At 38.9% G+C, this 14956-nt stretch overlaps 1 protein-coding gene across 2 annotated transcripts in view; it reads right to left on the reverse strand.

Moving 5' to 3' along the window:
• Nucleotides 1-304: 304 nt before the first annotated feature.
• TEK (TEK receptor tyrosine kinase) overlaps nt 305-14956 on the reverse strand; it is a 41566-nt gene continuing 26914 nt past the window's right edge. Inside the window, exons 9-23 of one of the 2 annotated variants that reach the window (XM_064439645.1) lie at nt 14788-14929; nt 14250-14411; nt 13162-13296; nt 12116-12409; nt 10131-10385; nt 9477-9634; nt 8037-8247; nt 6953-7063; nt 6415-6605; nt 5927-6040; nt 4985-5055; nt 4361-4401; nt 3128-3224; nt 2578-2677; nt 305-2466 (exon numbers count right to left, since the gene is read on the reverse strand). In XM_064439645.1, the coding sequence (XP_064295715.1) occupies nt 2392-2466; nt 2578-2677; nt 3128-3224; nt 4361-4401; nt 4985-5055; nt 5927-6040; nt 6415-6605; nt 6953-7063; nt 8037-8247; nt 9477-9634; nt 10131-10385; nt 12116-12409; nt 13162-13296; nt 14250-14411; nt 14788-14929 (2157 nt within the window). In that variant the 3' untranslated portion in view covers nt 305-2391. Of the gene's footprint in view, nt 2467-2577; nt 2678-3127; nt 3225-4360; nt 4402-4984; nt 5056-5926; nt 6041-6414; nt 6606-6952; nt 7064-8036; nt 8248-9476; nt 9635-10130; nt 10431-12115; nt 12410-13161; nt 13297-14249; nt 14412-14787; nt 14930-14956 lie in introns of both variants that reach the window. The other variant, XM_009503375.2, reaches the window with a different exon arrangement.

Below are 14956 nucleotides of genomic sequence, written 5' to 3' on the forward strand. Positions count from 1 at the left end.
TGTTAGGATGTGGGGTATTTGGAGTAATGGAAAACTGTTGACACTGGTAGCATTATGTTCTTGAGAGCAATGAAACAAACAGAAGACACTCAGGAAGGAGGGGACATGGGATCTGATGTATTGTGCTGTGGAAGGGAGAACATACAACATGCTGATGGTTAAGCTGAAAACCTGTATACATCTCCTACTGTCATAAATCAGGCTTTCCAGCACTAGTTAACAGACAGTAAAATCTAGCTGTTGAACCTGGGATACCCAGTGCATGTTGCAAGCATAGAAGCAATTCGTCTGTCTGAGACTCTGATAGAATTAGTGGACGTTTTTAATAGCTGTAGTTCTGTGATGTACAGAGTGAATAGAGACATCTCAAGCTGTGAATTGGAGTTACTGTTTTCTTTTGTGTATTTTATAAAATGCCAATTTAAGAAAAATTGAATCTCATTACAGCTAATTAGAAAGTTAATGCATGCCACAATGTAGATATGAAGAGCATTTATAAGGACACTTAAATGACCATCAGCTAAATTTACAGAGACTTGAACACTTAAAACACAGACAGTATTAAGACCTATTGGGTTGATGAATGATCTGATTCCTTCCTTATGGGTCATATTGGTCCAAGAAAAAATTTGGCACAGAAGATGGGGTTCACATGAAGTAGAAGAATAGTCAGTTGTGCCTTCTGTTAGAGGTGTGTGAGGCAATGAGCTGTTTTGGACCCATGAAAAATTCTGTACAGAAAGTGGAGCAGTTCCAGCAGAAGTTGTTAGCTAGCTTTGCCCAGCAGCCTAGAAAACACCTGTGGAGATCCGTTCTTGTTCACCTCTCTGACCTGTAGGAACGCAGCTAGACTGCAAAATGCAATGCCCATGCTTCAAAAGTGCCCGGTTAAGTAGTCTCTTATGAAAAATATAGTGGAATTTGTTTCTTTTTTCTGTTTTGGAGTTGTTCCTTGCTCCAGTTAATCTGTGTGCTCTTTGTAAATTCAGATTGTAGCACCTGTGCTTAGAGTGCAAGTTCTGCCTATCTCAAGGCCACACAAGTGATTTGTTTATTGAATTATTCCCTTTTAGTAAGGCTGTTGGTGCTTTTCCTATTTGAGTCAGCCTGGTGTATGCCAGTAACGTTACTCTACACTCTGCTGTGATACCCCTGCCGTGTAACCAACCAAATACCCACCCACAAACTAAGTATCAGAATGGGAAACATTTTTCTCTTTTTCTCTCTCTAGCATCTTCCTCCAAGTCTTGGGTGGTGACATGATCTACCCACCTAGAAAGCTGCTGTGGTCTGACAGTCAGTTATGAGCTGGTGAGTCATGGGGGGGTGAGAGGAACGTGTGCAAAGCATAAGGTTAGCTGGTATGTGAAGTTTGAATAGGATAAATCCACAGTATCCCTTGTGGTTGACTTGATACCCGAAGCTCAGGCCAATCCAGCCTCTATTTGCCTAATGAAAGGATTAGAAGGTCTTTCTGGCAGGCCAAATATAATTGCTTTGAAGCATTTCAGTATAGTATTTTTAAGAGGCCAGACCACACTACAAACTGCAAAAGGGATAAAATAAGCAAAAGTAACCAAGTCCTGCTTGTATATAATAGGTAGTAATTTATAATTATTCAGTGAAATTATTAGATGAAATACAAATTGGATAAGCCTCATGTATATCCTGGCTAATTGTAAAAATGTGTTTTACAATATGTAGTATGTTCCTCAATCCTATGCTTCATGATAATTGCTGTATGGCTGCCTCCAATAGCATTAAACATTTCAAAATATATGCATATTTTATGATCACTGACTGTTAAACTGGACAATGAAAGAGCAATAGTGTGCTTTATATCTTACAAGTGTCAATAGAATTTTTGAACAGATTATTTCTACTAGCTCACTTTTACATTAAAATAGGAGTCTTAATAATTAGTTATCCTTGGTGAGGAAACTGGATTGACACCTGCTTGCAACTCCCATTGTTGCACTGATCTTAGCATTTTTGTTTGAATCACAATGAGATGTCTATGAGATACTGAATTTGCTATCAGCAGCTCTTGGAAAGTGTAAAAAATATCTAAGGTGGCAATACCTAATGCATTACCATAATTGTATGTATACACTATATCTACAGGACTAGGAAAAAAGAACCCTGCGGTTGAAACAGCAGATTTCATTACTTCAGTCTATTCCTACTCTGAGCAGTATATACACTTCTACAGCCTGTGGAGGCAAAGGTTACTGTGTGATATACACATACATCTGTAGTAAAACAGTATTACTGTATTATATACAGTTAGAGCTATACACAGTTCTACACAGCACATCACATTTTGGGCTCCAGCACATGGAATTTTGGTTTTCTTCAATACATCATTCATGAATGAAGATTTCTCCTGTTTTAAGCAGCTTCTTCAGCGGAGCAATCAATGCCTGCGTAAGTAAACTTCTCGTATAGGGTAGTATTCACATAAGTCTGGGGAGAAAATAAACAGAAAGAGTGTGGTGCAAGGTGCATTACCTCAAGAATCCTAAACTATACTGAAATTATTCATGGTCTGATTCTTTTCTAGGAATCCATTCTTACCTTCCTTTCTTCTAACATCCTATTCAGTGACACCAGTATCTGAGCAAATGATGGTCTTTCATATGGTTTCTCTCTCCAGCACTGTCTCATTAGGTCATACCTTTAGAAATCAAACACCAGCATTTGATAGTTTAGATACATAGGTTAAATCTACAAATTCATGTTTGTCGGAAGATTGTGCACATTCTATTTTTCAAAGGAAAATGGATTCATACATAGCTGGAGTTATATTTTCCACAGCTGGTTGCTGTCTGAAAAGAATTTTCTTTTTCTCTGGAATAACCAAAAAGGTTTCTTTTGAGCCTAAGCCCAGTCGTGTTGTGTAAAGGACAGGATATCTGGCAGGAGCAGAGAGCCTGGGAAAGGGTTCATGGCAAATAACAGTGTATGCTACGCAAAAAAGGACTTAAGTAATTATTTCCACTTGTGCACCCTTTTAAGATTTTTGTTTAAAATGTAGTATTTAAGTTTTCCTGAAAAAAAAAAAGTTTGTTTTATAGCAGATGTTGTACTATTCTGTTTTGGTGTTTTTGCTGAGGCAGTTACTTACACTTCATCATCACAGTTGAGAGGCTTTTCCAGTCTGTACCCTTGGGGCAGTTTTTCATAGAGTTCTGCACATGTCATTCCACAATACGGTGTTCCACCTAAAGCAGAGTTTAACCATTGTCATGAACACAAGGGATTTTTAATACAAAGGGTTTTAATAAAAGAATTTTTAGTTTATTAGCAGAAATGAAAAAGACTGACCGACTTAGCAACAGGTAAATTAGTCCAGCATTAGGGAATATTTTGCAGTTACATGTTTGTTAATGTTTTCATACTGCTTAATGCACAGTATTGAAGAGAAAAATAAAAGTGAGTATAAACTTCTATTGCCTGTGGGGCTGTCCTAAATTTCTCTACAACTACGAGGGCCTGCATCTGATTGTGTTTGAACTGTTTTTGCAATACCCTTGATAGCAACAGGCAAGTCATTCCTTCATTAGTACAGTATTAATAAGATCCGGTATGGACTCATAGAGCTATTACTGTCAAGCTGGTTTTGCTCCTTTTTGCAGATGTTTGGCTGCTTAGACTCTCGATTTTCCACACTGCAGTGTGTTAGTTGCCATCCGTATCTAGAGCAAACCCATTTAGTGAGGAAAGCTGGGAACAAATTAGAAAGCAAGAGTTCATGATTAGCCCAGTATGCAATGTGCACCTCAGTCAGTATGCGTCTCTTGGCCAGCAGACCACGGGGCATGCTCCAAGGCAAATCATAAAGGCTTTGTAACATGGTCATTTTGAATGGTTTGAGGCTGTATCATGTACATGATGAATAGACTTGTGTGCAGAAATGAATTCTGAATTTTATTTGAAGATTAATGTTCAAGAATTTTCTTCAAGAGTAGTTGGAGTAGATGATTGCCCCCCACCCCAAGTCATTAAAATATAAGTCTTGATTTAACAGGAAGGCTGAGGAAAAGCCACCCATCAAACTCAAATCATATTGGATTAGGGCTTCAAATCATGTGATATGATGGATTTTATGTTTAGATATGGCTCAGGTTTTATAGTGCAATGAATACGTGGTCATTTTGGTTTTCTAATTTGGAGTGGTACTTGAATTGAAAATGTGACAATTGCATTTCTAAGCATACTGAAGCTAAATAAAATTCAGTAGAATGAAACAGAAAAAACTGAAATATGTTGCAAAGGAATGAATATTTAACAGATTGAGTGAATGGAGCTCACTTGGCTCATTTGGTTCTTTTTTGTGGTACAAAATTCAGATACTTACCTAAACTAACAATTTCCCATAAGAGGACGCCATATGACCATCTGCAACAGAGAGAGATTGTGGAGTGCAACAAGAATGCAACACGATTTCATGTTTTAAAATGGTAGATAGTTTTGCTAGTATTCAGAGAACAGACAGGTGTGATTCTATTTTTTTAATTAATTTTTGTGTAATGACAGGGTTCATAGAATCAGAAAGCATGAATTAAATCTTTAGCAAAATTAATTCACTGTGAGTCCATCAACCAAAGTCTTTTATCAGACTATGAGCTCTCAGCAAATAGCACTGTTACAGAATTGCTTTGCCAAATGTTACTTGGAGTTTCCTGACTGAAATACTGAGTTCCTATGTGTCCCAAGGATCCATCATGTTTCTGATTTCAAATTACAAATAAAGTAGTAGCCCAAATCCAATTAGCTTGTAAAAACAGAACTTGTTCAGACACTGATGATTAAATGAATGAACTTTTTTTGTGGGTTTTATTTTTTTATTCCATTGCTCACTCATGCTGACACGACTACTGATTTTGAGTTAAAAAGTGCATGTCTCATCCTGGCTGTCAAACTGTCTGTGATATCAAAAATATTTCTTTATTAAAAAAAGACCACTTGAAAACATACTTACACATCACTGTTTGTGGTGTAAACACTGTAATTCAAAGACTCAATTGCCATCCATCTCACTGGAAGCCGTCCCTGGGAATTATTTAATGAAAGTTCATTTGGTGGTGGTTGGAATGGCAATATTGCAATTTATACAACAACAGTTGTTCTGTGTGTTACCTTAATGAAACTGACTTCATGCTACGCAAGTAAGCTTAATAATTTCTTTAATTTTAAACTATTTCTTTAAATTGTGCATTTACTTCTTCAAGGCACAGTTCACACTAAAGCTAATAGAAAATTTATCCAACCAGCATCAAGCAGAAATGGAAATAATTCCTGAGGGATGTCTTATGATGCCTTTAACCAATCCTGTTCCCTTGACTATCTGGTGTTATCCTGGTCTATGACTACATGATGTTTATTACACATCTTCCTCTTTCAGATCTTCCAAAGGATTAGCTTTAGACAGCTGTTTTTTCAGCTCACAGATCCTGACAAGCCTCTGGTTAACATCTTGCTAGATTTGGCCTCGCTCAATAGAATTAGACCAACTTGCCTCAGCTGGACAAATTCTGGTACAAAAATATTATTTTCATGGCTTTCCAGATCCACCCACATACATACCCTCTTCATATGTCAAATGTATATTACATGATTTTTATGATATATTTTAATACACCTCAGAACTGGCTGCAAACTTATTTTACTGCTGTCCATAGTCATATAAATAATTTTCAATTACATTGTATATTACAATCATAGTCTAGAATTTATTTACAAATATTACAAGTATATTAATAAACACAATATAAATAAACATTTATACGTAGTAATATATAACGTTTAAGTAGTTCTGTAGTACCTGTGAGTTTGCATTTTTGTTCATATGAAAACACAAAGTAAGAAACAAGAAAACAAAAAATGAGGAAAATGGACTATATCAGTGTGTTTTGATCCTTACCATAGTCTTCTTAACATAAACTTCTTGACCTCTTGATAAGCCAAAGTCAGCTATTTTTGCAACATAATTTTCTCCAACCAAGATGTTTCTTGCTGCCAAATCTCGATGAATAAACTAAAATTTTAAAAAGTGGAAACCACCACAGTATCTGTGAGCTTTACGTGTATTTAGCGCTATCTTGAAAATAGCAAACACTCAGAATAAGAACAAAATCCAAAAGAAATGGCTTGGTATGTCACTACCAAGAACATTTTAAACTTTATCTGAAGATGAAAGCAGTTAGTTACTGTTTTATTTCTAAGTTTTAATGCCTCTTCCTTGATTCCCCATGACCATAGCATTTGATACAGCAACGTGAACACAAGAAAATAAAACTCATCCAGTGGGTGCTATAGAAGCTAAAATTAAAACCTCATTTTGATTTCATTAAAAGGCATAGTCCCAGAAAAATTACTGTGCTTTCAGTGAGTAGAGAGGTGAAGACTGACCTGTTTCTGGCTCAAGTAGTCCATCCCTCTAGCAACATCTGCTGCAAAATGCAGAAGTTGCTGAGAGGAAAGTGTAGACGCAGTACTGTTGGCAATAGCGAATGCTGGGTCTGTCTCTAGCACTCTGCTTTTCCGAAGGAAGTCCAGTAAATTTCCATGGGGGGCATATTCAATAGCAAGATAAAGATATCCTAATGAAACATCAGATAGTGAGCATATCTCAAAGTAAAAGATAGTAACAGTATTTGGACATTAACACTTCTTTGAGTGAAAAAGAAATAAACATAAAATAGACTGGAGGGGAAATGTCAAACAGCATAATTCCTAGGTGCAGAGGAGAGTTTAGAGCTATTGATAAACTTAATTTCTGAAGGGTTAATGTGGGCTTGTAGCTCTAAAATGGAGTTTATTTAGCTTTTTACAAATGTTGCAGAAGGACCTGCTTATAAGCTAGTGTTTCTGTGGACTGTATGGGCTTTACTGTGGGGGAGTTTTTAAAACTAAATTTTAAAGTACACGTATTCAAGAGTTATCTTACCCCTATGTTCACATGCTCCTAAAAGATTTATGATGTTAGGATGATGACCAAGTTTACAAAGAACTTCAAGTTCTCCAGCAAAGTCTCGGTGATCATCTTTGGAGGCATACTCTGAAAATCAAATAAGCATGCATTTGTTTTCGTTTGAACAGAATTTATGACCGTCTTGTTGTTAATTATGAGAACTCTGTGCTGCCTGTGGCACTACTGCTTCAGCCCCAATAGAAAGACAAAATCTCTAAGATGTGTTAGTATTTACTGAAAAAAGTAGGACTTTTCAATTCAAGGAAAAAAGAGAGAACCTAATGTCTGTAGCAGCCATCTGCAGAGTAAGAAAGCGTCTTGATATACCATGTCACTTCCCTTATTATCTAAGAATGTAAGATGTTGTAGCAGATCATACAAAAACTAGCTGCTTGAAAACCTTCCCATGTGTGTGCTATTGATTATTTCTGCCTGCATTCAGACCTTGGCTCTTTTTAAAAATTATTATTGTGCTTAAAATTGTCTCTCAGTTTGCCCAGATAATAATCTAGTGAATTGCAAGAAAATATATAGATTCTTGCAGTATTCTACATGTTGTAGAACCCCCTGGAACATGGCAGTCATGCCCAATGAGTACAGAGGAAATGAGTGGTCCTCATAGTATGTATATATATAGATGCATACATACAGTTGTCTCTAAAGAGACATTTGATATGTATCTAAAGAGACAACTTGGAGTAAATGCTGTGCCCCAAGGCTATCTGTGTGCTCCTCTCTCTATTAAATGCATCTTCTAACAGCTCCCACTTTGCAGGTGAACTCGCACATGAAGTTCATACTGACCTATGAATTGAAAAATACATAATAATTAATTATATTAGCAACTAGAAAGAAATATAAACCAACCTGACCATGCAGAAATACAGTCTTTGCCAGGGCACAAATCTTGGCCTTGGACAGCTTATACAATTTCACTAGCAACTTTGAATATTGATTTTATCTTTAGACAAGGGCTACTAAGCATTTCTTATGACAGAGAAACACTTGGAACAAACAACCAAGGAAAGTCTTTAGTCTCAAAGTCTCCAATCTTTACTACCTTTCATCCTTTTAATCGCAGCATCCATGCGTAAGCCATCTTTCTTAATGCGTGCTTTCAGGACTTGCCCAAAGTTACCTTCCCCAATCACATCTTGAAATTTTATGTCATTCCACTCAAGAACTGGGTAAATAGTGGGATCTGGGCTGTTTTTGGCTTTCCTGCTCAGGGTGAGAGTACCTGAGTTAAACTGTACAGCTGGCTCTTCCCTCTGTAACAGAGTTAAGCAAATGACATTAACTGTGATTTCCACTTTACTGAGCAATCCTCTGATTACACTACCCAAACACGTGTGTACTTACTCATGTACACACACGCACACAGAGCCTGATCCATCTCTTGCTTACACAAGGGTGGATAGAGTAGATGATTGCACCTACTTTAGACACTAACTGCATCAAGCACTTTTGCCCAGATCTACAAAATTAATCAGGTGTCTGATTTATGCATAAGTACCTTTGTCAACCTAGGCCTCCTGAACAGTTTTATAATCATCTTGAAGATGAAGGAGGTGGGCAAATAACACTTGGTAAAACTGATCTCAAAACCAGTTTTAAGCCTCAGGTTTGAGATTCATCTCATATTAGGCTTGACAAGATCCTGTGCTGGTCAGGCTCAGGAAGAAGACTGAGGAAAGAAGCAGCAAGGAGACAAAAGAGAGAGGGAATTATCTTCCTCCATATTTGAGGAGACACCTCGACTTAGTTACACATTCACATGAAATGCTTTTGTGGGAAGTTTCAGGACAAGGAGCAGGAGCTATTTTGTGTGGCTTGGGGACTGATCATCAATTTGGATGAGCCCCTGGCCACCTGTTTATGAAGCAACTTATGCAGATCCATATGGAGGAGCTCTTTGGCTCAGTTTCATTCTGCTTCACAGATTTCCTTCTGAAGTGAGGGAACAGTACCAGAAAGCTGAGTGATAAAGAGACTACAGCAGGATACAAATATATATATATATATATTTAGAGAGAGAGATCTCTACAGGATGTTACAACCTTCAACAATTCCCTCTCAGCCAGAACTATGATGTTGCCATTGACTGATCCCTGCTATGCTGTCCCAAAGTTGAAACACCATGACGGAGCTGTAACTGATGCTCAACAGCAACACTAAAAAATATTGTAGTTTTCAAAATCAGGCTTAACTTCATGGAGCCTGGCTTGGTACTTGTCAAACACAGGTACGATAAGACAGAAAAGGGAGAAGGGTAAATGGTGTGCAGCTTTTTTCAAGTCAGGTTTTCTACCTCATAGCCTATAACTGTGTTTGCTTTAGCTCTGGGCTCACTAGAAGAGAAGCTTTGCAACAACAGTACTAATTGCACACATGAAGAGAAGACAGTATTTGGGAAGACCAAGGAAAAGGAATTGGAAAAATCAGGAAGGCATGGGCCAAAATTAATAACCACACTGACACAGGAAAGCTGGAAACCCACCACAACATTTTGGAAAGCCTGAGCCATTCGGCGCTGAAAATTGGCTCGCTTTAACTGCAGCATGATGAGAAAGGCCAGGAGAATTGTCACACAGGTCATCCCTGCAGAGCCAAGGATAGCAATAAGCAGCATTTTGCCTCCTTTTGATTCATATGGAGCTGTTGAGGAAGCATACAAAGAGTTCATCATTATTTCCAGCTAATTCTGAAAAAGCTATGAACAATGTATAGCTAAATACTCCTGTCTTGTAAACTATATTAAGACATAGAGATACATCCCTATCTTTTTGAAAAATGTCACAGACATTGGATACTCTGACTTTCAGATGTATGAGCACCTGCAGGTCCCACTGAACTGAGGCAGAGCAGAGCTGAAGCCACATTCAGTGATCTAGTAGTCCTGTTATATGCAGCTCCTTTAATTTATGAGCTGTCAGGCACTTCCGAGTAGATACACACAAATGTTTTATGTTGCCACTTCACTCATGCCATGCAGTGAACTGAGAATCAAATTTTGATGATGCTCTGTTGGGTGCCAAAATGAAGAGCAAAAGACAACTACTGTTAAAAAATTAATATTATGACTTTGCCTTAGCTAGCTAGTTTATACCACCAGCCCTGGCTTGTGCAAGTCCAGCATACTGGAATAACCAACCTTTAGTTTCTGGAAGAGTCTTCAATTCAAATGACGTATTTGGGTTGCTCAAGCCAATGTTGTTCTGAGCATTAATCTGAACCTGGTACACAGTGTTTGGGTCAAGGCCCTTGAGATGGTATTGAGTAATGCTGGTGTTCTTTATGATAATATCGATGTGGTTGTATTCAGCCTTGCCATAAATTTTGTAGCTGATGATGATGGAGGAGATGGAATGACCCTCAGCAGTTGTCCATGAGATGACCGAGGATGTGTCTGTGGTGTTAGAAAACCTGATGTTGTATGGGGCAGGAGGGATTCCTGAGAACACACACAAACACACACAAAACATTGGAGTGTACATCCACCTCTTTTTCCTTCCTGCAGTGAGCCAAACACTTTCCTCGGTGCTTTAGCTGTGCTAAACAGAAGCAGAATTTTGTTGACGAGCTATGGTAACTGAAAGCAATAATTCTATGAACTTGATATGCTGTCATCCATATTGCAGTACTCCATACTTCCAGCAGAGACTGGAGTGGCATTCAGTATACTCCTGTCCTTGGATGAAGATACAAATGCTCTGAGCTGTATGCAAGGACAATACGATTGCTTTCCAATTAATGCACTGAGTACTGAATCATGAACCCTATGTGATTCGGAGGTCGCACACTTTCACTTCTTCAGGGAGCAATTGCCTGTCAGGATACAGGCTGTTAGAAGGAAGGGAAATCAACACCAAGCTGGTGAAGGGTCTGGAGCACAGGTCTTATGAGGAGCAGCTGAGGGAGCTGGGGTTGTTTAGCCTGGAGAAGAGGAGGCTGAGGGGGGACCTTATTGCTCTCTACAGCTACCCAAAAGGAGGTTGTAGCGAGGTGGGTGTTGGTCTCTTCTCCCAAGTTACTAGTGATATGTCGAGAGACTGGATAATAGAAAAACATCTTCAGTTAAAGGGTTATCATGCACTGGAAGAGGCTGCCCAGGGAAGTGGTTGAGTCACCATCCTGGCAGGTATTTAAAAGACGTGTAGATGTGGCACTTAGGGACATGGTTTAGTGGTGAACTGGCAGTGTTGGGTTGATGATTGGACTTGATGATCTTAAGGGTCTTTTCCAACCTAAATGATTCTGTGATAACATTTCCACAAACTTCATCAGAAAACCACCAGCAGGGGTGAGTGCTGGACTTGTGGACACACCTATGGCTACTAAGCTAAGTACTTTCTCCTGGAAAACAATACCCTTATGTTTTTCTTAGTGCAGTTTGGCATCAGAACTCAGGAAACTAGAATGCCCTATGACAGCCATTGATACCTCTGTTAATATATGTAGGATGTCAGTGAGGGCCTTCTCACATGACCTGTAAGGAGGAAGAAGCCCACCTTCCAATGTATGGTATGGGCAGTGGCTTCCATTAGCCATGCAGATGGACATCTATTCAGATGGTACTTCATCCAGACAGGGAGTTGTTGTGACATTATAAAAGGACACTGCTCAGGGAATCTGAGGGTGATCATTGGTCTTCAGTGTAGCACACTGAACTACTCTTTGCTCACAGGGGCTTTAGCTTGCATTGTGTCTTCTCTTCTTCTTTAACTGCTGACTATTTCTGTATTGACATAGCTGAATTGCAGGGTCTGAGCAGTTTTTTTGAGCAACAAAAGAGTTTGGAGCAGACAACTCTGTGGGTTCATCGTTTTGAGGAGGAAAAAAATGCTATGTTTGTCAGAAGTGTGAATCACACTGAAATGAAGGTGTGGATTCCCAAGCTTTCTGTTTGTTTTCACATTTTTTTAAGCTCATTGGTAGTTCCTGATAATTTCCAATGTAAGAATTTCTTTGGACACTGAGCTATCTTCATAATAATAGTAATAACAACCCCAAGTGAACATGAGGAACTGTTACCAGAACAAAGGATTATATTTAATGTGGTCATTAAGTGACAATCAGACAGATCACTGGGGGAAAAAAAGGAAGAATTAAACAGAACAATGTGAAGCAGCTACTTACTGTCACTGAAAGTCCATGCGTACAGATAGTTGCTCCATTCTCCTTGGGACCGGGTGTTCACCCGTACCCTGCACATGTATTGCTGTCTAGGCTGAAGATCTTTAATGATCAGGGTGGACATATTTCCTGGCACTTGAGTAATAACACTGCTCTTTTCACCATTGTCATTCACGCTCTTCCTTTCCACTTCAACACGAATGTCATCCTCTGTCCTCAGTGTTAAAGGATGCCATGACAAATTCAGTGATGTCATACTTTTTGGAAAGAGAGTGAGACCTTCTGGTGGAGGAAGACCTTGGAAAAGCCACAGTGAGACAGGGAACAGCATTTTGTATCTGGTATGCAAGCTAAAATAGGAGTACCAGTTATTCCCAGCCACTTGCCCTAGCTTGCAGTGACAAAGGGTAATTGTCCCTGCCACTGCACCTAATTTGGCAGAAATTACATCTGAGAGGTGTTGATAGTCCCAAAGTCTCTTATCAACAGCTGTTGTGTCCACAAAAAGGTCTCTTCACTAAGCTGGTGTTGCAGATGCACTTTTTAGAAGCCAGATCTTTTGCTCTTTTGTTAGTTAGTTCCTGGTGCAATCCTCATTTATTTTATATGTTCAGTTTGGGCTGTATCCTCAGTGGACTAAAAGCTTTTCTGCTCATTCAGATTATCTTAAGTTTTAAAGTAAACTGATCTAATACTAAAAGGAAGGAGTGATCTGATATTAGGAGGAAGGACTGGCATGCAAAAGTGATTTCTATCTCCAACTCTGCTTCAGGGACAGCCAAAATTTGTAAATTTTCCTTTTCCAGACCCCCCATCTCTAATTCAGGGAGACTAATAGCTCTGCCTTTTTCTGGTTTTCTTCACCTCTTATTTTTTTTTCCTCATTTATTTTTTTTCTTTGCCTGAGATTATTTTGAAAGGCTCTGCGATAGTTTTCATGTCCAGCCTTCTTTGCTCAAAAGAAAGTGTTCTGGCAGAGATCAGGAAACAGACCACAGGAAAAACCAGCTGAAACAGCCCTTTCGTGAAAAGCCAAGATAATGTCTTACCAAGTGCAGCTGTTGTGAAGCTAGCCTGTGGTCCAGGATGGCCTTCCCCACCTTCCCCTTGCCGACTCAGCTGAACACAGAACTGATACTCTGTTTTTGGTTCCAGATTGTCCAGTCTTTTGGTTGTGCCTTTTACTGACAATGAAAGGAGAAAGTAAAGCCATAGTCCACGCTAAAAAATGCTAAGAATAAAAGGTTTGGAAAATGTTCCTGAACAACTAACCGTGGAAGGTAAGATACTCAGGCTCTTCTTTTGTTCCTGATTCACTGAGATAAACTATTTAGCTGGATTGGATGGGGCTTGGAGCAACCCAGTGGAAGCAGTGGAAGGTGTCCCTGACCATTGCAGGGAGGTTGGAACTAGGTGACCTTGAAGGTCCATTCCAACCCAAACCATTCTATGATTCTATTATGATTTAGAGTACAAAATACTTATTTTTAAATTGAGCTCTGACCCAACTTAAAGGATGTTTCCATCTGCCCTTCCTTCAGGACAGAACAAGACTAGTTGCTTAAGCAGTGTGCATTATGTGTGCAGATCTTGGGTTATCTTGAATTAGTAACAACAATTGTTTGTTACTTGTTAAAGTTCCTGTAATGTTTCCTATAATATTTTAGGCCTTGCATAAAATGTAAAAACATGGCTGGAAGAGGTCATATAACTCACAGGTGGGCTTCATTTTGCCCGTACCGTTCCTGATAAATATTTAGGTAAGATATTTTTCTCGCCAGAGGGCACAATAGACACCAAGGAAGATTGTAGGTGCTCGGCGATGCCTCCATTCTGCTCACTACATTTGAAAACCTGCTAGTTACATGGGAGTTTTTAACAGATTGACCCATCACTGAGTACTGTTTACCTTAAGGAAGGAGGGGGGAACCCTTTGGTTACTGAAAACTGAGTATACACTTTTGACTACTGTTGGCGTACCACATTAACATTAATATTATACATAGTGATATATAAAAAGTCACATGTCTAGTCATAAAAGATATAACTTTTGAGTCTAGTCAAGAGCAGACACCACATTATGTTTCAGCATGCAGCAGAAGTTTGTGTTTAAGGGAATTAAAGAACATCCTCTTACCTTCCACAGACATCCAGGACTGGTAACGTTTTGCTGGCTTGTACAGGAGTTTTGTTGACACAACAGGTCCATCTCCAAGATGTAATTTAGCATTGATATCAATTATGAGGAAATTATGTCCACTGTCTGTCAGCTTTGGGGCATACTGTGGCACAGGAGGAACTGAGCAAGAATGCAAGTATTAAATGAGCCTTTTAACTCCCTGTATCGGTAAGACTGTGATATCTTCCTAGATCTACAGGAAAATGGGAGGTGTTCTCAAAACTCTTACAAAGTAGACAGGGGTTTACACCCTAAATCTGGCAGTTTAGATCTTCCAAAAAAAAACTTGGGTTTTCTTCTAATCCTTAGCTTCCCACTTATTTTTTCAATACACATAATTAGTATGTTGCTAGGGTTTCTGTTCATATTCTGACTGTAGATATTTATTCAGACATTTTTGTGCAGTGCAGAGAACAGAAAGCTCGGCCATGTCGCAGTATGAAACTGCCCTTAAAAGCAAAGAAGCAAATACATTTGAAGAGATTCATGCTTTTACCTTTGACTGTAACTTGAAATGGTTTCTCTGCCATTCCCGCTACTGTCTGCACACTGCAGACCCAAGTTCCTGTATCACGGGGCTGGATTCGATTAATTGTAAACATGGCTTCAGAGCGATTACTGGTAACGATTAGAGCAGGCTGAAATGACAAAAAACCATACAGGTC

Source organism: Phalacrocorax carbo, chromosome Z, assembly GCF_963921805.1.
Source record: "Phalacrocorax carbo chromosome Z, bPhaCar2.1, whole genome shotgun sequence".
Taxonomy (NCBI): Eukaryota; Metazoa; Chordata; class Aves; order Suliformes; family Phalacrocoracidae; genus Phalacrocorax; species Phalacrocorax carbo.